The sequence below is a fragment of the Pelodiscus sinensis genome, chromosome 6 (genome assembly GCF_049634645.1).
Source record: "Pelodiscus sinensis isolate JC-2024 chromosome 6, ASM4963464v1, whole genome shotgun sequence".
Classification (NCBI taxonomy): Eukaryota; Metazoa; Chordata; order Testudines; family Trionychidae; genus Pelodiscus; species Pelodiscus sinensis.
Window position 1 is genome coordinate 11,179,050 of NC_134716.1, and position 25,096 is coordinate 11,204,145.

The 25,096-nt window shown below is 42.1% G+C and overlaps 1 protein-coding gene across 1 annotated transcript in view; it reads left to right on the top strand.

Annotated features, from left to right (window-relative positions):
* Nucleotides 1-2,784: 2,784 nt before the first annotated feature.
* Nucleotides 2,785-25,096, top strand: part of LOC102445409 (atrial natriuretic peptide receptor 1-like) — a 39,502-nt gene continuing 17,190 nt past the window's right edge. The window contains exons 1-8 of the mRNA XM_006117988.4: nt 2,785-2,826; nt 3,827-3,923; nt 7,248-7,380; nt 11,383-11,506; nt 13,666-13,770; nt 14,659-14,761; nt 18,801-18,946; nt 22,657-22,729. Of these exons, the coding sequence (XP_006118050.2) occupies nt 2,785-2,826; nt 3,827-3,923; nt 7,248-7,380; nt 11,383-11,506; nt 13,666-13,770; nt 14,659-14,761; nt 18,801-18,946; nt 22,657-22,729 (823 nt within the window). The remainder of the gene's footprint in view (nt 2,827-3,826; nt 3,924-7,247; nt 7,381-11,382; nt 11,507-13,665; nt 13,771-14,658; nt 14,762-18,800; nt 18,947-22,656; nt 22,730-25,096) is intronic.

Below are 25,096 nucleotides of genomic sequence, written 5' to 3' on the forward strand. Positions count from 1 at the left end.
CTGTCAACCTTCTCTTCAGGGCTGGAGAAGCTCAACAGTCTGTTCCTTTTCCGGGTTTGCTCCCATCTTGGGGGAGGGAGGCTCCTTTTAACTCCTCCTCTAGTCCTGGTTGGATTTGCAGGTGCAAATCCACCCAAAAGTAGCTCCTTGACCGCATTCATGCTAGAGCAGGGTTTATATACCCTGTCACAGGGCCTACTAGAATATGACTAACAGAGACAGAGTCTACATCAGCATTTTACACCTTCTCTTGGGGTTCTTAATGGTGCTTACTTTGTTAGTAAATCTAGAAATTCATTTTCTCATACATTAAAAATTACTATTGACCATCCTATGTATGACTCTGGAAAAAGAAGCTCCAATTGCCAGGTACTGGTTTCATGAGCCATCTGTCTTCACCAGATGGTTACATATGCTTTAAATCCTCAAAGTAAGCATGAAAGGCCCTCTTTTTTGATATTCACAAAGGCTAAACTTTTAAAAACAAATCTTCATTCTTTGAATTACTAAAACATTTGCATTATCAGAAATGGGGATGAGCTACTATGAAGCTCAGATCTGCCTCCAAATGTTTTTAATGTCCATATACATTTGAAAGCCCTGAAAGTTGGCTCTTTGTTATCAGTGTTGGAAATCTAATATTAATTTGTTGATGGAATCCTAATATTCAGAATATTTCAACCTGTCCTGTATGTGATCAACCCTATCCCCCCAATTTTTGTTCTTTGTGTTGACAAATCAATTTTTAAATGAAAAATTTTCATCTAAAATTCAAAATGTGGATGAGCTCTTATTTAATTTCAGCTCATTATCAACACTAGAATCATCTAGGATGCCATTATGTCAGTCTGAACATCCTCAAAATTTAGAATTGAGGAATGATATCAGGAATTTTAGTTTGGGTGGGAAAACACTGTCAAGTATTTACAAACATTTCTTTGAATAAAAAAAATAAACTTACTGCACCAATATTTATAACCCTTTTGGTTTTTTTTTTTTTTTCAAATATTTGTATGCATGTTGGTTTTCTCTCACAAGAATAGTCAGTAGAGGACCTGTCAGGAACCGATCGGGACAAACCCTGAATCCTGACAGAGAACGACACTGACGGAACGACAGTATGCATGTTGTTTTTTCACAAGTATAGTCAGAATCTCCTGAATACAAATGTGAATGTACCTACATAAAGACTTACATTGGACTTCCTCATACATCAGTCTTGAAATCTCTTTAATTACCCTATGCTTGATTCTAAAAGTTAGCCATCCAGTTAGGAAACTGAAACAATGCCATGTGACTCAGGCGGCCAGCTGCACACCACAAATAATGAGTAGTTAATACCCAAAGACACAGCAAGCAGTTTGCAAACCACCCATGGACATAAATATGTCAGCATACAAGCCAGTTGGTATGAATGGATGAAATTCCATTGAAGTCACTTGAGTTTATTTTACTATTGAATCATTCAAAGGTCCCTTTAAACTGGGACCAAGCTGAATGTCTATATTACAGTATTTTAGTGATCTGTGTCACTAATGAAGTCAATGGTTCGTTCTGGTAGTGATAATCAAGCAGCTTTGAATGACAACTTAAATGAGCTAATTACGAATCAGACTGTCTACAGATTTACAACCTGAATAAGGAACAAAATGCATTGGACAAACAATTCTACTGTAATAAAGTCTCTCTATTAAAAAAAGGTTGTTGAGATTTCTTTCAAGGCTCTTTTTTCTTTTCACCATCAAGCATGAATTTGAATTCTGAGATTCTTACGAGAGTGTGAGAGGGGGGGAGGTGAGGGGCAATTTCCAACACTTAGATGACCTATTGGGCTTGCAAGCAGAATTTACAGTGAAAGGCAGAGTGAAACTGAGTGCAGTGGGCATGAGCTTTGATATAGCCCTAGGCCTACCAAACCAATAGACCACAGACTGCATGCGCAGAATAGCGATAGAAATGTAGCCGTGTTAGTCTGGGGTAGCTGAAGCAAAATACAGGACAATGTAGCACTTTAAAGACTAACAAGATGGTTTATTAGATGATGAGCTTTCGTGGGCCAGACCCACTTCCTCAGATCAAATAGTGGAAGAAAATAGTATATATGGTTGTGACTATTTTCTTCCACTATTTGATCTGAGGAAGTGGGTCTGGCCCACGAAAGCTCATCATCTAATAAACCATCTTGTTAGTCTTTAAAGTGCTACATTGTCCTGCATTTTGCTTCTGCATGTGCAGAGGCAGTGTGCTACCAATCAAACACATTACTGAGCTGAAGGCCAGGGTAACTGGGTGGAATTCCATTGCTTGTGCCGACTAGATCAGAATAGTCCATTTTGTGCTTACAACCTACAAACCCATCTTACGCAGACCCAGCCTGCATTTTGCTGTAGTTGTCTTATCTGCCCTCCAAGGAAATTTCCCAGCAGGGAACAGAGAAGACCTGACAATTAGGAGCAACAGGGGTGAGGGTTAAAGTCCTCACACTCCTATTCCCATCCAGTGTTGAGGGAAGGAAAAACCCTTCCCTCAGTGCCTGTGCATTTGGAAGGGAGCTGCCAAGAGGCTGAGGTGACAGTCTGTTGCCTTCTCAAAGGCACTTTGCCAAGGGGGGAGGGGGAGATTCCCACCCCACAAAGTGAAGGGGGAGGGAGGACAAATAAACTGCAGCAGCTAGACCTGTGATAAACGTCTGGCTGGCTGGAAACCAGTGGGGAGGGGAGAACCCAGCTGAGCTCTAGCAGCATCAGCCCTGAGGCTAACTGGGCTTGATGACTATTTGGGACCATGGGAGCGTCCCCTGGGTTCCGAAGCCTCCTCAGTTTACTGGTAGGTAAACTGCATAGATCCTGCTCCTATAGTTAGTACATAGTCAAGAAATTAGCAATATTGTATTGCAGTGCTGTTGCTTCTTAATTACGGATTGTTCCTAACCTATTCTATTTCACTAGTATAGAGAATAGTAACAATTGGTTCTACTCTCCTCCACTTGTATGCATGAGACTAATGGTAGAATCTGTTAGAAGAAAGTGTTTTATTCTGCTAATATATAGGAAAATTAGGAGGATATGTTGCATTCTATTCTACTAAAAGTATGGAACACTAATTAAAGAATGCATTAGAAGACAATGTTCTATTCACTGTTTTACGAATATGTCTAATATAAGAGAATACATGAGAGGAATTTATCATTTTATTTCATTCAGTACTTCAATATATAAACAACCGAATATATTAGAGGAACATGTTCTATCATATTCCTTTTCTAATACCTAGAAAAAAGCAGAACATATTACTCTAATCTATTCTACTATATAAAATATATTTTATAATGTAACCTGCTGTTATTTCTGTTATATGGTTTGTGTCCTGTTAATTGTGATTAGTCTGTTTTCAATAATGATAGATAGTATGCATGAATACAATTTATATTTAAATATATTTTATAATATATAAAATGTATACTGTATTTTTGTATAAAAATTCCCTTAAGGAAAAAAAGTTTTTTAAAAAATGTGTTAAAAATTAAAAGGAAAGGAAGAGAGGATATGGATGGAGAGTGACATTTAAGAAGCACAGAAAGCACAGCTGCATTAGTCGAGTTTTTCTTATTGTTTTGGAAATAATTTCAGGGGAGGGGAGCTATGTGGGAGTATAATGAACCTGTGATCTAGTTTCTGAGCATTTAGGTTATTCCCAGCTGTGATTTTTGTTCCAGAAAGTTAGAGATACAAGGGAAAGTACATCTGGTTTTGTTTTAAGAGAACAGAATTTGTAGACAACCCCTCATGTGTGTTATAGGGTTGTTGGGATTTTTTTTCCATGGCAGGTGATATTAGTGGAGGGGTGGCACGATCTGGATAACAGTGACTATGACTGCTGGCCCCTGGAAAAACCAGATGAGTATAACATGCTGGACTGTGGAGGTAAGTGGGTTTCAAAGCTGCTCAGGGAAGATCATCTCTGCCTGCTAGGGAACCAGATAAGAACTTGAAGAGTCAAGTAATCAAAATAATTCCTAATACATCTCCAGTCTCAAACCTAGCAGAAAGTATTTAAGTCAGCAGCAACCTCTCTTTCCAGATGAATTAAGTCAAGGGATGTGGCCAGCACACATACACTTCAGAATAAATATTTGTCTGGAGCTCATCTGTTCCAAAGAGACCATAATTAAGATGATTAAAAAAGATGAAAGCATTGTCTGCAAGCAAGGAATTTTACATGGCATTAGAAAAAAACTAAAGCAGCCCAATCAAAACAAAGCAAACAGCCCCTCTTTGCAGCCAGATTGTATTCAGAACTTGTTTCAGTTTTGCTATACCACTTCCAGATTGGATGGGGGATTCATTTAAATACAAAACCAATGCATTTTCATGCTTTGATGCTATTTCCCCCAACTTCTATTCAGTAGACACAAACAAAGAATCTCAGATCTTTACACACTAACGCTTTGAAAGAAGAGTTTCCAGTGTAAAAGAATCAGAAATGTAAAGGCTATTTGTTTGATATCTGAAACTCAAAGTGTTTTTAAAGAGTTTAGAAGTAGTAAGAAACTAAATAATTAATGCAAATAAACAGTTATATACATGTTGGAAAAGGTTAGGATGAAATGCAACAACTTCCGATGTTCTGCTATGAAGAGGAATAGAGGACCCAATCCTACAAGCTGTACACTGGGAAAACTCCCATTTAAGTCTGCATAACAATTGTATGCCCAAGCTCAGAATGTTACATGATTGTGTTAACATTGCCTCAAAGTTCAGAACCAATGGTAACATTCAAAAAAGATTGACTATCAGCTGTATGATCTCTACCCCGTTGTATTTCACTTCTGTCATTCATGACTAAAACAATGGTAATGCATTTGAATTTTCTGAAGCCAGTGAACCAAAATGCAAAATGCATGTAAAAGGAAACAAAGAATAGGAGAGAGAGGGGAGAGTTAAGAGTTTTGTTTCCTCCTACAATGGCGGATAAAGCTATTATACTAATAACCAATTTTAGAATGATCTTTACGTTTTGTACAGTAAAATGCCATTAAAGGCTTTTAGATGCAGATGAAAACTGAGCTCAAGACAGAGTGTTATGGCTCTTGTTGCTATAAATCACGAACAAACAAATTTTTGGTGTGCAAATGTATTTATGTGTGAATAAAATTAAATAAAGAGGATTGCTGCTGTCTTTTCAAGGAAATAAAGCCAGTTGCTCTAAGAAAATTTTTTGTACCTCTCACCCATGAAATGTTCTCAAACTAAGCAATTATTTCACCTTTTAATAATTTGTAAAAATCTGGCTAAAATACTATATAAAGTGGAGTTTTCTTTTGTCGCTTCTGTCATATACATTATTAATTGTTTGTTATGATTGTTCTGCTAATGCTATAGGCTCAAAAGGATTGTTTCTTTTATAACTACCCCCTTTTATATCTAAAAAGGAAATTACAATATGTGCAGAAACAAATAGGGTAGATCACCAACAGTATGCAAGTGAAGAATATTCTAATAAAAGGAAACTCCAGTGTAATAGGAAAGAAGTTATAATTACAAGGAAAAGAAAATCACTACAGAATCAGTGGTGGATATAGGGCAGAGCAAGGGGGGTGGCTGCCCTGGGTCCGGCGCTTCAATAGGCCCCCACACGCGCTACTACCTGTCGCTGTGACTGTGGCACATGCACGAAATTGTGCTGCTCCGGGCCCTATGCTTCAATAGACCCTGCCCCACAAAACTCTCATCCGCCCCTGTACAGAATAGTAACCTTACTCACATGAGTAATCCTGTGTAAAAGGACTACGTGTTGAAGAAAGGACTACTCCTGTGATTATGGGCTTTTAGGAATTTGCTTTGTGAGTACTAACGATCCCCACTACTTTGTTAAGTGAAACCTTCTGAGAAAGAAGGGCTTTATTTATGGGTGCATGTAAATAACTATTACTAGCAGGCAAGTAGTGTAAAGCAGGAAAACTGCATTGAAGTCAGCTGCTTTACACTGGAGTGAAATCGATACAAGATAGATTAGGATTAGCTCTACTCCCCCTGAATAAAGAAAGTTTATTCTTTGGTCCCACATTTCCAAGTACAGGCAGTCCCCGACTTACGCGGATCCGACTTATGTAGGATCCGCACTTACGAACGGGGCTTTTCTCGCCCCGGGGTTCACGGGCGGCGGATCGCCATCTGTGTCCTCCGGGGCGAGAAAAGCTTCTCCCGGTGTCCCTGGTCTGCTGGGGGGGGGGGTCCAGCGGCTTTGCTGGACCCCCCCGAGCAAAGCTGCCCAGGCGGCGGGAGTCCCGCTGCCTGGGCGGCTTTGCTCATTTGCCCTGGAGCAAAGCCGCCCAGGCAGCGGGACTCCCCCCGCCTGGGCGGCTTTGCTCCTGTCCCCCTGGTCTGCTGGGGGGGTCCAGCAAAGGCGCTGGACGCCCCCAGCAGACCAGGGACACCCGAGCAAAGCCGCCGCCTGGGCAAACGAGCAAAGCCGCCCAGGCAGCGGGACTCCCGCCGCCTGGGCGGCTTTGCTCGGGTGTCCCTGGTCTGCTGGGGGGGGGGTCCAGCAGCTTTGCTGGACCCCCCCCAGCAGACCAGGGAGACAGGAGCAAAGCCACACGGGCGGCGGAGTCCCTCCGCCTGTGCGGCTTTGCTCGGGTTTCCCTGCTCTGCTGGGGGAGGAGGGGGCACAGCTAGTGTGCCCCCCCCCCCCCCGCAGCAGACCAGGCTTTTGTTGCGGGACGCCTCGGGTAGAGCAGCTGGGGTGCTACCGTGTTGGTCCTGTGGGAACCTACCGGGCAGCGCCCCAGCTGTTCTGTCCCAGGCTCCAGATTCAGCAGCTGTTGAAACTGATCAGGCTGATTCCAGGAAGCTGGGGGCAGAGCAACTCTGCCTCTGGCTTCATGTAGTCAGCCCCTGGTCAGTTTCAGTGGCAGCAGCTGAATCTGGAGCCAGTTCCGACTTACATACAAATTCAACTTAAGAACAAACCTATAGTCCCTATCTTGTACGTAACCCGGGGACTGCCTGTACTCTGATCAGTGAGCTTGAACACTTAGGGGAAAAAATATCTAAAAATGCTTCCTCTCCATTAGATGTTATTTTGGAACTACCCCGTACCTAGTGAAGTGGTTTGGCCAGCAGTAACAATATTTGTAAAACATTTCCATTTCAATCATATTTCTGTCCAGAACAATTTATCCAGTGGCACACACCTATAATAGGTTAAGCCAAACATGTCAAGCCATAACTGTGCATTATTTCCAGGTCTTGAGATGGCATGGATCCAGAGACCTCCAGAAAAGGCTGTGAGTGGGGAGTTCTTCAATGTAACCTATGCAGTCTTTGCTTCAGATCACTTTTACCACTATGCTGTGCAAAACGGGATCCTCTCTCACAGGTACTGCCTCTGCTGGAGGCTTTCCCAGTTCTCAGTGCAATGTTGTGAGCTGTGTATTCCTTTATATGCAGGTATTTTCAGTTCGACGACAGGCACAGGCTCTAGGAGCTCTTTAGCAATTGCCCCATTAAACAGGACATTGCTACAACACATATTTTTAAGTCTCGTGAACTCAGACTTTAAGATCAAAAAGGACCATCATGATCATCTAGTCTGACTTCATTGCAGGCCATTGAACTTCACCTACCCACTCCTGTGTTAGACCCATGACCTCTGGCTGAGTTACTGAAGTCCTCAAATGATGTCTCAAAGACTTTAGTGATGGTTTGTAATAGTAATGGCAAAACTTTTCTTACGTTTTCCCCAAAATATATATAGCAACAGTGTCATAGCAATAGTTTATAGCGTTGTGATGACAGCCATAAAATAAACTTTCTTCAATAGCTAGCAGTAAAATTATTGCTACTGTCTTTCCAGTGGAACTTGTTCCCTTGAATCAGAACTGGAGAGCACCTTGAGAGGCCATGTAGTCCTGCATCCTGCACTCATGGTGTGGCCTACCACATCCCTGGCAAGTTTGTTGAACTTGCTCTTAAAAATCTCCAGAGATGGAGATTCCACAATCTTCCTAGACAATTTATTCTAGTGCTTAATCACCCTGACAGGAAGTTTTTCCTAATGGCGAAACTAAACCTCCCTTGCTGCAATTTATGCCCATTGCCTCTTGTCCTATACTCAGAGGTTAAGAAGAACAATTTTTCTCCCTCGTCCTTGAAACGCCTTCCTGTACTTGAAACTGTTATATTCTGCCTTATTCTTCTCTTTTCCAGACTACATACACCTAATTTTTTTCTATCTTTCCTCATAGATCATGTTTTTCTAGACAGTCATTTCTGTTGCTCTTCTCTGGACCTTCTCCAAATTTTTCCTGAATTGTGGCATCCAGAATTGGGCACAATACTCCCACTGAGGCCTACACAGCATAAAACAAAAGAATTACTTTTTGTCTTACATACAATACTCCTGCTCATACATCCCAGAATGTTTGGGGTTTTTGCAACAGAATCACAATGAGATTTTGCAACAGACACATACTTAGATTGTGGTCCACTATGATCCCCAGATCCCTTTCCATAGTACTCCTTTATAGGTAGTCACTTCCCATTTTGTATGTGTGAAATTGATTGCTCCTTCCTAAGTATAGTATTTGGCATTAGTACATATTGAATTTCCCCCTATTTACTTCAGATTGTTTGTCCAGATAACTTTGAATTATAATGCTATCATCCAAGGCACTTGCAACTCGGATGCAAACCCAGTTTGGCATTGTCCCCAAATGATGTAAGCGTACTCTCTATGCCATTATCTAAATCATTGATGAAGATATTGAACAGAACCCGACCCAGAACTGCTCCCTGCGGGTCCCACTTGTTATGCTCTTCCAACAGAACTATGATCTATTGGTAACTACTCTCTGAGAATGGTTATTCAATCAGCTATGCTCCCACCGTATAGTAGCCCCATCTAAGTTATATTTCCCTCATTTGTAAATGATTTAGAATGCTTGAGAATCTACCCCGGAATGCATTGGTAATACACATAGAGATCAAACACGCAAGGGAGGACTCTAAGGCCCCAGTCCAACAAGATGCTTAAATATGTGCCTCTCTGACTACGTCTAGACTGCACTGTTAAATTAGAAAAAGAAACGCAATTTGTGGTATGCAACTTGCATATCTTTTTTTGATTTACTTTTGAAAGAGGATCTTTCAAAATTTGGTGCATCTATAAGGTGCCAAATTGCAAAAGAAAAAGCTCTTTTGAGCCATCCCTTATTCCTTGTAGAATGAGGTTTACAGAGATGGCAAAAGGGCATGTCTGTTCTTTCGACTTTTTTTTTAAAAGTGGACGTGGTGTTGCTATTTCGGGATACTGGCAGTATTCCGAAAAAGCAATGCAGCCTAGACATAGCCTTTTAGGGTATGTCTACGCTAGCTCGTTAGTTCAAGCTAGGTAGGCAAATGAAGGCAACTGGAGTTGCAAATGAAGCCCGGGATTTAAATATCCCAGGCTTCATTTCCATGTTCCCCGGCGCTGCCATTTTTAAATCCCCCTTAGTCCGAAGTAACTGCCCGCGGCTAGACACAGCAGTTAAATGTTAATTCAAACTAAGTCCTTAGTTCAAATTAACTGTTACACCTTGTGGAATGAGGAGTAACAGTTAATTTGAACTAAAGAGTTAGTTCGAATTAACGTTTAACTGCCGCGTCTAGCCGCAGGCAGTTAGTTCAGACTAAGGGGGATTTAAAAATGGCGGCGCCCGAGAACATGGAAATGAAGCCTGGGATATTTAAATCCCGGGCTTCATTCGCAACTCTGGTTGCCCTCATTTGCCTACCTAGCTCACACTAATGAGCTAGTGTAGACATACCCTAAGTTCCAGTAGCTTCAGTGGAATGCTACCTTGTTTAAAGTGCCTAATCCCATGTCCATTGTAATTGACAGGAGCCATTCAATCTACTTCCCAGGTCTTTAGATTGGTTCCAGAATGAGGCACATACTTGCGTGCTTTTGCTGAAGGAAGATCTTAGTGTTCAGGGGTAATATGTTAAAAAAATGCCCAAGGGCCAGATTTTCATAGATATTTAGGTTCCTGAAGATGCAAATAGGTGGCCAGTGGGATTTTTAAAAGTGCCTAAGCAGGTCTGGTGTCTAACTCCAAGTTAGGTTACCTATAAGTCAAGGTGAGTTAGGGGCCTCTCCTGCTTAGGCACTTTTAAAAATCCCACTGGCCACCTATTTGCATCTTTAGGTGCCTAAACTCCTTTTTAAATCTGTCCGGAAGGCACTCTTGAAAAATTCACTCTAGGTCAACCTTAACCCTCTCCCTTTAAAATGTAACAAAAAACAGGACTGTGTAGCACTTTAAAGACTAACAAGATGGTTTAATAGGTGATGAGCTTTCGTGGGCCGAAAGCTCATCACCTATTAAACCATCTTGTTAGTCTTTAAAGTGCTACACAGTCCTGTTTTTTGTTTCAGCTACACCAGACTAACACGGCTACATTTCTACCACTCTTAAAATGTATTCTCCTTTTATTATACTACAACTTACTTGTCAGTCAATACATTTTGCAATAAGATAAAAACTGTTTTTCCTAGAGCTTTGAATTTAGTATTAGTGCACTAGTTTTTAGATTTTAAGTCTCAGTCGTGTCAACAGAGTAAGCCACATTTGAAAGAAAAACATGTTAAATTATTTTGAAGTAAAGAATGTTTAAAGTGGAGTGTCCAGTTCAGAGATAATCATTCATTTGTGATGGAGCACTGACTGTGAGTAGAGATGGGCAAATGAGACGAGGAAAATGTTTTTTATAAGTATTTCTTTTTTGTATGTGTTTTTTGAAACTTTTATATGTCTCAAAAAGTGTTCCAAATCAGTTCCCAGATCAGTTTTCAAAGTCCACTTCTAGTTCAAAATGACTTGATATCACAATTTCACACATTAGAAATGTTACACACACATGCCACAGCAGTTATCCTTGGCTAATTTGGTTGGTGGAGCAAAGACAGAAGGGGTCTGAGTGACCACAAGTAAACATGCACATTTTATACCTGTATCAATGTAGATACAATAAGATGAAGATGGAAGTAGCCAGGGATGTAGTCACACTCATTTCATCATCAGAAGGTGTATGAGAAATTGCATGTTATTATGCAGCCAGGATCCCCTATCAGGTGATACTGTGAGGGTGAAGGGCCAGGTTGCTGGTAGCTGCTGGAGGAGTAAGAGCTGCCCGACCTTTCCTGCTAGGGATCAGATGATGGCCCAGTTGACAACTATGATTCATCCCTGAGGGACTACTTCCACACACAGTAAAACAATATAAAAGAAATAGCAGAGCATTTTTCTGCTGTCTATACCATTCTATGCCCGTTAAAACAAATTTGAAATGAGAAATGAATATAAAATCATCTCTTTGTATTTAAAAAAATGGCTAGTAATGCTGCTGCAGCAAAGAAGTTCTGCGAAGACCAAGAGTGCCCTTCCAACTGGAAAGATGCAAATGGAGAGAACTGCTGTGTCCATCACGCCAACATCCACTCCTGCCCTTTGGCCTTTATGGTTAGTACCAGGGGTGTGGCTGTTCTGTGTGCCAGAGGAGACACTGTAATAGACAGGGTCAAGATACTGAAAAGTGGGTGTGTAAAATTAGGGCTCTAAATCCATATTAAGGCATGATCCAAAGTTCATGGAAGCCAATAAAGGACTATGACGGATTTTAGCAGGCTTTGCAGTTGGCTCATTGAGACCAAAACAAAAGAAATTCTGAGAATCCAGAAGGTTTCTCAGTGACCCTGCTGGATTGGGCTCTATATGAACTGGTTTTATCATATTTGATCTAGGTAGAAAGAACGTTCAAAGGCCAGACTTTACGTGGCAAGCAGCATCTAATCCCTTTCTTCTGGACTCTCTTAGAGGAAAATCCTACTTCACTGAGGTCAATGGGCCTCTTCATGCTAAATTGTAGAGGATCTGTTCTGTATTTTGAGCACATAAATTAAAACTGCGACTCCAGAATTTTAGGACAGTTTCATCCAGGAGTGTTTACAGAGGGCCAATTTGTACTCCTAAGAGCAGATTAGACAGGAAGGTCTACAAGATTCCCCTCGCTGAGTTTTTTCATGTATTCTTTCAACGGGAGAGAATGCTTCACAGAGGAAAGCACATGTCTAGCCCATAAATCATGCTCATTTCACCTGGCTGCATCCACGTCCCTATGCCTCTACAGCAGCTGTGGCCCAGCCCCTTGCCAGTATAGCTCTATTGGAACCACTCTGCTAGGGATTCCCCAGGCTACAGCTGACCTCAGAATTTCCCCTGGAAGGAAGGGAACTACAGAAATATCATCTAGGCTGTAACTATGTAACCTTTTGGCTGGGATCTCCACTGGCACTGCCAAGCACAATATGCATCCCGCTGGCATGCCTTCTGCTCCCTCAGTGTGCCCACTGGCTGACACCTCCCTCCAGTTCACTCCAATGTCCACACATGCCACCCTCCATGGGGACAGAGAGGATACACTGGTGTGGAGGGTTTCTGCCCCAAAATCCTTGTGGGCAGCCAGAAATCTGGGAGTGATACTGGCACAAAGGCACCATCTGCCTCTTTCTTTTAAAAGTTGGAAATACTTTTGAGCAAGGCAAGCCTCTTTAAACTAGCCCCCATATAGCAGAAGTGCTGCAGGAAAGTGGGTTTGATATAATGAATGGAGAGTTACAAAGAAAGCGCTTTCCATACAGCAGGAACTGTCAATATGGTGTTATCTTTTTGGATAGATTTGACCTCAGCTAGCATGAGCAACCCATTTCTTTTTTGTGCACCGTATTCTAAAGTGCATTAAGAGAAATGCCTGAATAAATATCTGAAATTTAGCAATGAGGACTAAGCCATTTTAAAATCCATGATCTTCAGACAACCATTATAATCCTTCATGGCTGCAGCTGCTGGGAAATTAAAGTCTATGTAATCTTATTGAGAAATGCTCTGAAAATAGGCACTTTCATGAAAGAAAACAGAGTTCCCACATATCAAGTAGAGCTGCAGTGATTCCCAAATACAACATTGTGAGCAAAATTCTTTTAGTCACAGTGAAGTAAATACATAATAACTTCATTAGCTTCAATAGAGTCACTCCAGGTTTGGGTGCCTTAATGAGATGAGGACAGAATATGGCTCAAGGACTCTAAGGATATGTCTACACTGTGGTGCTATATCAGGATACTTCTGATATCCCAAAATAGCTATTCCGCATCTTTTAAGCAAGCCCGTTATTTTGAAATATAACGGGCTCACTATTCCAACATCCCTGTAAAGCTCAATAATGGTTTATTTTGAAATTTGGCACATCGCCAAATTACAAAATAAACTATTTCAAAATTAACTTGAAATAAGTTATGCAATTTGCATGGCTCAAATTGCATAGCTTATTTCAAGCTAAGGGTGCAGTGTAGACACACCCTAAGTGAGAGAGAGTTTTGTGGAATTTTAAACTGGACTCTCAGTCTATGTGCTCCCTTCCATTTGCTCGTGCTTTATTTGAGCACACAAAAGTGTAATTTGTGGCTGAGCATCACACTGTGGGAATTGTCATAATGAATAATACTTTGCTACTTACTGGAATAAAGCACAAGGCCCCACAAGAGTACTAAATTTAAGAGTACTGAGGCTTGGAATTTTCCTTGTCTTATTATCTATTGAAATAACTGATCTGTTTGATAAAGGGGAAAGGTGGAATATGCGGTCCGTGGATTCCAGATGATGGCCAAATATTTACTCACACCTTATCTACAGCTGGCAAAATGAGTCAGACAAATTGGACTGCCAAGGTATAATACATGTATAGTATACTATGCTCTAGATCTTTTTACTAGCAATCCTCACATTTCATTCAGAGTTATGTGCATATAAAGCAGGGGTGGGCAAATTACCATATCTGATCTGCCAAGGTAAGCTCCTGGCAGGCCCCCATCACTATATTTACTTGCACTATGACAGGTACCAGTGATCTCAGCTCCCATTGGCTGTGGATTGCCGTCCTGGCCAATGGGAGCTGTGGGAGGTGGTGTCCTAGTACACGCCACTTCCTACCACTTCCATTGGCCAGGAACAGTGATCCACAGCCAATGGAAACTGCGATCACTAGTACCTATTGCTATAGTGGCACACCAAGGGCTAATCCTGGCAAACCACCGCCATGTTATTGCCTGCCCCTGGTATAAAGGCTGCAGGTGGACTAAGGTGCTGAATGTTTTCAGCTCCCACCTGCCTTTACGGGGAATTGAATGTACCTAGAAACTTGGAGAAGCCAGTCCTCTGGAGGCTTCTGTTCCTCTCACTTCATGAGGGTTACCAACATGTACCAAAAATATTTATGGAAATCACTGAAGCTATCTGCACCCCACGAGCCTTGGAAGAATCCTAACTTTGCCTCTCACAAAGGCACAGCAGCAGTGTTGGGTGGAGTTGCAGACTCCCTCATGGAGAGACAGATATCTTGAGTGGCCATTTAGTACCCATTCTTGTAGCAGTGTCTAATGAGGTTTAGCTATAATTGATCATACTGCCTCAAGGGATGATGGTAAGATTATGAGACCTTCATCAACTGGAAATAGGAAGAAAGTGAAATAATAAATCTAGGAGAAAGGAGATTAGATTATGGGTACTGAAAAAGCCCAATGTATGAACATTTAAAGCAATGGCTGTTTGTTCGGCAGGTGGTTTTGGTTCATGTGGGTGTGACGTCTCTCATCGCACACATCAGAGTTGGGAAAATGCAAGTTGCTCTGGAAGCGAAAACCACTGTGCTACCAGCAGTAGGTATGATATGAAATAAATACATCTCTTACTTTAAATAGGAATTAGCTAGCCCTTCTTGGTATAGTGATAGACTAGACCAACAAAAGCACTCATAGCCTCTTTGCAAGAAAATGTATCCCGTCAAGTATTTCCACAATTCTTTTTCAAGTTACTTGAAATCTCTGCAATATTTCCAGTTTCTCTTTGCCCATGTAGGACGTGAGATCTGTAAAAGGCTGTACTTGGTCAAACAGCTGAAACCAAATATCAGAACCAGCAGCTTCAGGCATTACAAGGCTTGTTGTGATACTATAGGGATGTGAAACCGTTCTACCTTGTGGTCTCTTTCCATCATATGGACATTCATCATCAGACTAGCCTAAGGTATGACAGCAAACGTTCAAAGACAAATGATCCTTGAGCTTGACACTTCTGTTCATATAAACCTCAGAAACACTGCCCAATGCAATGTTCTAGTATTCATGTTCATGTTAGGCATACAGGGTACGTCTAAACTACAATGCTATTTCGGGATACTGGAGTATCCCAAAATAGCTACTCCATGTCTTCACAGCAAGCCCATTATTTTGGGCTTGATCTTATGACATCTCTGTAAACCTCATTCTACGAGGAGTAAGGGACATTTTGGAATAGTGCTTTATTTTGAAATTTGGTGCTCTGTAGACAGAGCCAAATGACAAAATAAACTATTCAAAATAGCATTGAAAAAAGATATGCAATATGCATAGCTCAAATTATGAATCTTAGGGAATGTATACACTAGCCACCCTAGTTTAAACTAGGGTGGCTAATGTAGTCATTCGAACTTGCAAATGAAGCCTGGGATTAAAATATCCCGGGCTTTATTTGCATGTTCCCAGGCACCGCCATTTTTAAATGCCCGGTAGTTTGGACTCCCTGTCCACGGCTACACACGGCATGGGCTAGGTAGTTCGAACTAAAGCCCCTAATTCGAACTACTGTTACTCCTTCATTTGCAAGTTTGAATGACTACATTAGTCACCCCAGTTCGAACTAGTGTAGACATACCCTTATTTCTACTTACGGTGCTGTGTAGATGCACCCTCAAAGACCTACAGAATTATTACCAAGGCAGAATTATCATCAATTTTTTTCCAAACCATTTTAGATCAATAGGAGATCTGTGCTTTCATTCAGCTCAGCGATACTAAGCTGACTCTGAAATATAGCACTCTCACAGTGAAGAGCTGTAAATGAAAGACAGCTCACATTGGAAACAATGGGAGTTTTGCCATTGACTTTCACTCTAAGGGTATGTCTACACTACCACCCTAGTTCGAACTAGGATGGTTAATGTAGTCATTCGAAGTTGCAAATGAAGCCCAGGATTTAAATATCCCGGGCTTCATTTGCATCTTGCCGGGCGCCGCCATTTTTAAATCCCCGTTAGTGCGGACTCCGTGCCCGCGGCTACACGCGGCACGGAGTAGGTAGTTTGAATTAGGCTTTCTAATTCGAACTACCGTTACTCCTCGTGGAACGAGGTGTACCGGTAGTTCGAATTAGAAAGCCTAATTCAAACTACCTACTCCATGCCTCGTGTAGCAGTGGGCACGGAGTCCGCACTAACGGGGATTTAAAAATGGTGGCGCCCGGCAAGATGCAAATGAAGCCCGGGATATTTAAATCCCGGGCTTCATTTGCAACTTCGAATGACTACATTAACCACCTTAGTTCGAACTAGGGTGGTAGTGTAGACATACCCTCAAGTATCAAAAGAAATTCCCACTGGGATTATGTTTTAGTAAATGAGATGAGAAAATAGTGATTATTTAGTGAGTTACTGTTCGGTATTTGCCTCATTGCCTACAAAACAAGAATATAAGAATGGCCATACTGGGTCAGACCAATGGTCAATCTAGTTTAGTATCTGCCAACAGTGGCCAACACCAGATGCCCCAGAGGGAGGGAACACAACAAGTAATCCTCACGTGGTCCCTTCCCTGTCAGCCACCTCCAGAGAAACAGAAGCTAGGGACACCATTCCTACCCATCCTGGCTAATAGCCATTGATGGACCTAACCTCCATGAATCTATGTAGCTCTTTTTTTAACCCTGTTAAAGTCCAAGCATTCACCACATCCTCTGGCAAGGAGTTCCACAGGTTGACTGTGTTCTGAGTGAAGAAAAACTTCCTTTTGTTTGTTTTAAATCTGTTGCCTATTAATTTCATTTGGCAACCCCTAGTTCTTATATTGTGGGAATAAGTACATAACTTTCCCTTATTCACTTTTTCCAGCTATTACCCGTCTTTCATGTCTTTGAACATCTCGTACATAAAATTCATGTCTTTCAAGGATACTTTCAACTTTTTGATCATTGCTGATGCTGGGATTCTCAAAAGAGAAACTTTCATGTCAATTGCATTACATCTGATATACATTTGTGCTATGTTTCATGGGCTTTCATGCTCCCTGCATGAGTTGGTGCATTCATTTTGCCTCAGGTTATTCATAACTAGAAGATTTACTCAATGCTGCTTGAGTTCCTAACACAAATACAGTTTTTTTCTTCATTTAAATCAGGGGTTCCCAACCTGGGGTACGTGTACCCCCAGGGGGTACGAGAAGGTTGTTAAGGGGGTCCAGGGAATATGTGGTAAATAACTAGATTATCCTAATTGAAATATTCCAAAAGTAGTAGTGTTTAGTGAAAAAACTTATGGATTCTGGAGTCTAGAATTTATTTTCTTTCATATTGAATGGGGGGGAACGGGAAGGTTTACTAAAAGCCAAGGAGGTACGGGGACCGAAAAAGATTGGGAACCCCTGATTTAAATCATTGTTTGGGAGAGCGGGCTGGGATGAGGAGTTCAGTATTTAGGCTGTCCTGGGAAGAGAGGACAAGCCCAGCTTTCTCTCTCTGCTGCAGCATGGGGTCAAATGAGAAGCGCCTGTCCATAGCTGCTGCAGTGGGCACAGCCCTGGGAAGGTGCATGTCTCATGGCAGGGTGACAGACAGACACACAGAGGCACAAACAGACAAACTCTGAAATATATAGTAGATAGCTGTTCCTTTCTCCACACCTGCCCCTTGCTGGCCCAATGGGGTTCTAGCTGTCCCAGTTCCCATCTCTGGCCCCTTGCTGCCCATCCCCCGTGGTCATTCTAAATTATAACTTACTTCTATCAGACCCCTCCCCCTTTCCATTTTATGAGAAACAGTCGAATTCCAGGTACGTCCCATTGTCCTGGCACAACCAAACCCTTGCCTTGCTTTAAGTTATGATAAGAGGAAACTCCGTACCAAATGTGGTGGTCCATTTAGGGACTCACAAATGGACAGATAGCCAATGCCAGCCCCGCTGATTGAAAGGAAAGGGGGCAAAGATGGCTTTCTATTCTCCTAACTCAAGGCTCTCCCAGCTGAGTGCACAGAGTAAGGGTGTGTCTAGACTACAGAGTTTTGTTGACAAAACTATACCTGCGTCTACACTACCGCTGAGTTCTGTCAACATAACGTCGACAGAACTCAGCAGTTTTGTCAACGCTGGTAAACCTCATTTTACGAGGCATAACACCTTCTGTCGACAGAGTTCTGTCGACAGAAGGTGTTATTGCCTGTAGGGTTGCGTCTAGACTACAGGGTTTTGTCAACAAAGCAGCTTGCTTTGTCGACAGAACTGAATGTGTCTAGATGCTCTTTGTCGACAGAAGTTTTGTCGACAGAATCTGTCGACAAAACTTCTGTCGACAAAACCCTGTAGTCTAGATGTACCCTAAGAGACAGTCTATTTTGCTTTGCCTGACTTCCTGCTTAAACAGGCAAGCTAAGCAACAAATCAAAAGCACTGTTGTCCACCATTAGACTCAGGTCAGTGTGATTTAAGAGTGTCTAGATTAAAATCAACATCTTTCAAATGTAGAATAAAAATCTCAGAGTTCCTCAAAACCTGTTCATTCAGATATTCTGTGCCCTCACATGGCTTACTAGCCTTATGTATTTGTTACTGAACTGAGCCCTATGTGTGGCTAGAGCTATTTTCAAGTATTTGCTCTCTACATCTCTTTTTGCCCAGTCTGCGGAGATGGGGTTTGTGAAGAAGACGAAGGCTGCTCCACATGTCCCGCTGACTGTGGGGAATGCCCACTGACAGCCGATGCCAGGATGGCGATTGCCTTACCCGTATGTGTAGTCTCTGTTGGCTTCATTCTGACAATAGTGGTGAGTATCAAATGAAATCTCCTTCCTCTTCTTTTATTTCCATTGTGGTTCCTTGATTGTTTTATTGTTCACAACATGGCTCTTCACAAGCATAACAGGTTCTCAGCTACACCCAGCATCCCCTGGGTAATTCCAAGGGGGAAGAAGAGAAATAGGAGGAAAAATTGCTGCTTGATTCTGGGGCCAGTTCTACACCATGCCTGGCAGATTAGATTAGAACAGCCCCATGTTGCTGGAGAATAGCCGTGAGAGACTGTCTGACAGTTGGGATCACCCCTTCCCCATCCCGATTGTCTGGCTGGGCATCCTAGCACCATCTGGGGTCTCTCCTCAACTTCGGAGAGCCAGTCAATTTACAAATCCTGGGGTTTAGTAGTAACTATTAATTATTTTAATAGACTCACAGGAGGTCACAGAAAGGAGTGAGAGACAGAGAGAAAGGAAAATGATAGATCAATAAGGAAAATGCTTTGTGATCCTTTGGGATAAAAATTGCTGGATAAATATAAGATGATGTATTATTGTTACTTTTGCTATATTTCTTGAGAATAAGCCCTTCTATTGTTTGCATTCATATAGACTCTGTAATTTCTGAACTTTTTGGAAAGCTGTTGCCAGGGAAATATTTTCAGATGTATAGTCCAGCTATTGATTGTGTACATAATGGATAACGTGTTTGGTTTTAGCCTATAAGCTTGTAAGTGCATTGGCTCTTTGTTACGGCAGGGATCGTTTCTCTCCTGACGGGCCCATTGATCATGGGGGTTGGGTACAAAGGAGCCAGCTGCCCCAGGGTCTGCAGATTCCAAGGGGCCTGGGGCTCTCAGCTACCTCTGCTGCTACTCTGGCAGCAGCCGGAGCTCCAGGCCCTTTAGAGCGCTGTACTGCAGGCTCAAGGGATCATGGAGCCAGGCCTCACCCACATGGCCTCAGTGATCCAGTTGGCTCCCCTGCTTCCTGGTGTCACACAGCTGCAGTTGAGACATCGCGAGTGCTCAATCTACCTCCCACCCCGCGGTTAACTGTAAAGCAATGACAGCAGGATGCTCCTTAAGAAGGTTGGTCTTATGGTTAGGGAACTGGGTTGGTCTTATGGTTAGGGAACTGAGGGTGGAGTTCCTCATTCCTAGGAAAATTTGGGCAAGTCACGGTCTCTGTGTGCCTCAGTTCCCTACATAAAATAAGGACAGAAGGTGCCTCCTTCACAGAGCTCTTGTGAGGATAAATCTAAAATCACAGCCCTGGGAGACACTACCCTGCTGAAGGCCATATAATTAGTAAAAAACCTGTGGCATTGGCTTCCTGTGTCAGATGGCCACAGCACAGAACTCTTACCTTTCAGGTTACAATGCAAGGCCTTTTTGTTCTTGCCAGCTTTGTCTGGGGCAAGAAAGGAATTGCTGGGAAGCGTGTTGAGAGACTGAGTGGGAACTGGGAAGTTATCACTCCTTTTCTGAAGAATATTTTCATGGAAGGAAATTGCTGTTCCATATAAATGTATCCAGAGTCTTTTGGTAGCTGAATATTTCACTTTCTAAGAGAAAACACTCCGTTATAATGAATTAAATAGAAAAGTATCAGTTGGACAGCTGTTAAAATTCATAATATGTTCCAATATCCAATGTTTTAATAGAGACTCGATCCTGCCTGTCTTTCTTGGACAAAACTCTTATCCCCATCAGAGGGTCTGTATGTGGACTGCAGGATTGGACCTTTGAACTATTGCAGCTAGATGAACATCAGGGGTACGTCTAAACTACATGGCTCCGTCAACGGAGCCATGTAGATTTGTTTTTTTGGCAAAGGCAAATGAAGCCGTGATTTAAATGATCGCAGCTTCATTTAAATTTACATGGCTGCCACGCTGAGCCGACAAACTGTTTGTCGGCTCAGTGCGCTAGTCTGGACACTCCCCTGCCGACATCAAAGCCCTTTGTCGGCAGCCCCGGTAAACCTCATCCCACGAGGAATAACGGGGCTGCCGACAAAGGGCTTTGATGTCGGCAGGGGAGCGTCCAGACTAGCGCGCTGAGCGGACAAACAGCTGATCAGCTGTTTGTCGGCTCAGCACGGCAGCCATGTAAATTTAAATGAAGCCGCGATCATTTAAATCGCAGCTTCATTTGCCTTTGCCTATCTGTCTAATCTACATGGCTCCATCGATGGAGCCATGTAGTCTAGACACAGCCCTTGAGATTTCCTAAGCCAAATTCCCGGGGCAGAAATTGACATAGCTCAGCCAGCTGAAGAATCTAACCCCAGCTGTTGATTCATTGTCAGTTTATTACACAAACATTTTTTTATTGAGGATCTTGCAACATAATTCATGTCAGGCCATTTGCACCTCCATTTCCTACTTTGCAAGACAGGCTGGAGTTCAATCAAGCTCCTGCAACCAGATTTCAGTGGATAATTTTAAAGTCATCGTGCTAGTTAGGGAAACAGCTAGCCCTCTTCTCACTTATGCATGTATTAGCTGTGAATCCTCCAGACCAAATTTACTTATTGTTTCAGATAGTCTTTGTATTGCTAGTACTGCATTATTTTTCCTCTTTTGCTGAAGTGCCTACTAAGTATCATCTACTTAGCTTCTGTAGGTAGATGCTTAATTCTTAGCATTCTCTCTGCTTGCTGCTTAGCCAAAGTATAAACTTGTTTTTACAAATAGAACTGGGAAGGTCACTTTCATCCAATTTACAGCAAGATCAGTACACTCCAGTGACCCTCTCTCTCATATGGTCTGATCCAGCCGCCACTCCACTCAATGACAGGATCCCATTTCATTCCGGGGTTATTGAATCAGTCCCATATTCTTCCTTTGATCATGGTTCTTGCACACTAAATACATCTTTTTCTGGAAGCATAGGCGGAAATCAGCAGAAAGATTCCCGTTGATCTTCTGGGACTGGCATCTGGCCCTGAAATTTCCCAAAATGCTGCCAGTACTTTCCAAGATGTCACAAGAATTCTTGTGTGAATTGAGTCTTTGTTACTTATCTAATGTGTGCTGTTGGAAGTAATATTAGATGTACAGCAAAATGCTGAGCATCTAAAATTTGTATTTAAACAGCCGTGTTATTTTATTAAAGTTAATCTGCAACTCTGACCTACAAACAAGCATGTGCTTATATAAAATGGATTGATTATACTTGACAACTTTTGTTATTAGACTTGCATCTTATTTACAAAACAGACAGTATCCCACCCAATGTTATACATCCCACAGTACTTTGTGTAGCAATGAACCATCTACATTTGCTGCTCCAGGGCCTGTCACCAGTCACTGATGCCTGTCTTGGGGAAAATGGGTTTGTTTGTTTTTTTACACAGCATTGGATGTTTCCAAAATGTGAAACGATGTTGACTGCATCACTGGGTAGGAATTGGGTTCTAAGTGCAGTGCATAAACGTGCAAACATGAACTGAACCTATTAGACTATTCACTAGGAAATGGCATGTTCTTTACTCTTCAGTATTATTGATGTTTGCATTTTGGGGTTAGATCCAGATTTGTTACTTCGAAGTCAGTCAGGAAAAGATTGAGATAGAATGGGGGCTAAAATGCTGATTCTTGTTCAGATACCTGGAGATTTTATACCTGAAAATACCCTTGTAACTAATCAGTTTTGGCACTATTCATCCCTGCTGTAACTCCACTGAAGCCAATGGAGTTGCCCAGGAATGAGTTTAGTCTGTTGTGCTTTTTGCAGTGGTTTCAGTATCAGAAGCAGAAGATGTTTTGGGATGAGAGCTGGATTATAGACTTCTCCTGCATCAAACAAGGTTTGTAAGTACTGTCACTTTGATGCTCTTCTCAGTAGTGCACATATATCCTGTAGGGTAAATGAACCACACGCAGAGATAGGACCATATTCCTGAAGGAAGAGGATCTATGGTGCTGGTCATCGCAGCATCTGGGAGCTGATCAGTTATTTTAGTATCACTGCATTAGAGAGCTTGCAGTTGGTACAGTTGCACCAACTCCTTGAGTAGTTCTAGTGTAGCTGCTCCAAACCAATAGGAGAGAGCACTGTCCACGCTGACAGGTAAGTGGTGTAATTTATCTCACTCATGGAGGTAGTTTATTCACACCCCTGAGTGACATAAATTATACCAACATAGGTAGTAGTATAGAAATAGCCTAAATGACAGGTGTTTTTAAAATAGGTTTTGGGGCTTTTGCCCAGTAATTTATAGTGATTTACAAATAAAAGACAAAGGAATGGATCAAAATACAGAAATTCTCTGTGGAAATATGTGAAAATGGGCACAACAGATGGCCTTAGTCCTTTTATGATCTACATGCTTTTTTATAAATGACTTCAGTGGAGTTACTTTGGATTTGCACAGATGTAAGCAAGAGCTTAATTTGTCCCACTGTGTGTTACCTGGAGCTGAAGTAATTCATCATGACTTGAGTTTTCTTCAATGTATCTAATGTGTAAAACATTAATTATATTTGTTTTCCACTTGGTCATTTTATAACATAGGAGCATTACTGTAAAGCATGTACGTTAGCTATCATATTCTGGAAAAATATATGAGTCAGATCAAGGGTGGGGAACCTATGGCCCAGAGGCCAAATGCGGTCCCCATCTTGCCTGGATCCGGTCTCTGAGGTTTGCGGCTCCTCCGCCCCCCCCCCCCCCCCCAGCATTGGGAAGCCTGTGCTGGCATTCCAGCACCCCCCGCTATCCCTCTGTGGGGTTGGAGCACACAAAGTAGCCAAGAGCATGTAGGGGAGAAGAAAAACAAAATGAAACCTTCCTGCGACAAACATTAAGTGTGCAAAGAACTGATATTTTAAATCGAGTGTCCCCAAAAAGCATATCAATGAAATTCACAGCTGATACTAAACTGGGAGGAGTTGTGAACTCCAGAGGGCAGAGAAACAATGCAAAGGGACAGACTGATTAGAAGCATGGGCAGCAAACAAGAAAATGAGTCTCTGCTTGGAAGAATGCCAAAATGGAACACATCTAGTCCGTGGGAGAGGGGAAATCTGGAGGGAAATAATGCTCGAGCTAATAATGGATAGCAAATTAAAGTGAGAAAGCCTGAGTTTGCAGCCGGATCTGGCAACAATAGCCACAAAGTGGCAATGCAGTTCTGAGTGGCTATGCCCCTGTTTGTTCCATGGCATTATGCCTATTCATAATAATGTCCGTCTCTAGCTCTGAGGAGACCTCAGCAGGGATACAGAGTTTATTTCTGTGTCACCCTTTACCGGAAAGATTAGCACGAGACAGAGTTGAGGGAAAGTAAACAAAAGTGACAAGGTGGCAGGGTAGACTGACTTTCTTGGGAATGTTAAGTGAAGGGCTGAATGGCGTTTAAGTAAGATCAAGTATTTGACCGACATATTTGAAGAGTGCAAACATCAAGACAAGAAAATGTTACAGTTTGATACTGCAATGGAATGAAATCAAGGAAGGGAATAGTTAGGTTGAATAGCAGGAAAAACTTTGTGACAGATCTATCAGGCACCTCTCTCGTGGATACATTTAAAATGAAACGTGACAGAATGCTAGTAAAGGTGCACAGCAGAACACTGAAAATCTAACAGGTATTGTAGGGCAGAATTCATATTTATTTATAATCCCTATGACAATCTCTCCAGCTCTCTTCAGCATAGTATCTACCCTGTGTGCCTTCTTTCACGAGTCACTCTAATTGGCCCCCTATGTAGTTTTGTTGCATTGAGCTGAACACAAAGTATCCCCTTTTATAACCCCCCAAAAAGACATGTGAAAATGTGGATACTTAGTTTTTCAGCCATCTGGAGTGTTGTTCTGCTTTGAATTCCCTTTAGTGTCAGAATCACTTCCCATGAGAATTACGTTAAATTCTTCAGAGAGATCCAAATAGATTTGTAACCTCAGATTTTGGAGTTTGGGCTTTTTTTGTACTCTCTCCTCCTTTATTGGCTTTGTCCCCTGCATGCAGTGACACTCGCCGAGTTTGAAACTGTTCCATTAAGAGCTGATAGGTTTGAAGGCAGAGGAGCCGATTGATGCTAGTGGGAGTGGCCAATGCATATGGCTGTCAGCCACAGTCAGCGCTAACTGACGGCTGAACCCTAAAGCAAAGCATAAGTGAGCCTGCCCTCTGGTGCCTATGGCAGCAGAGCTTCCTGGGGTTATATGATTC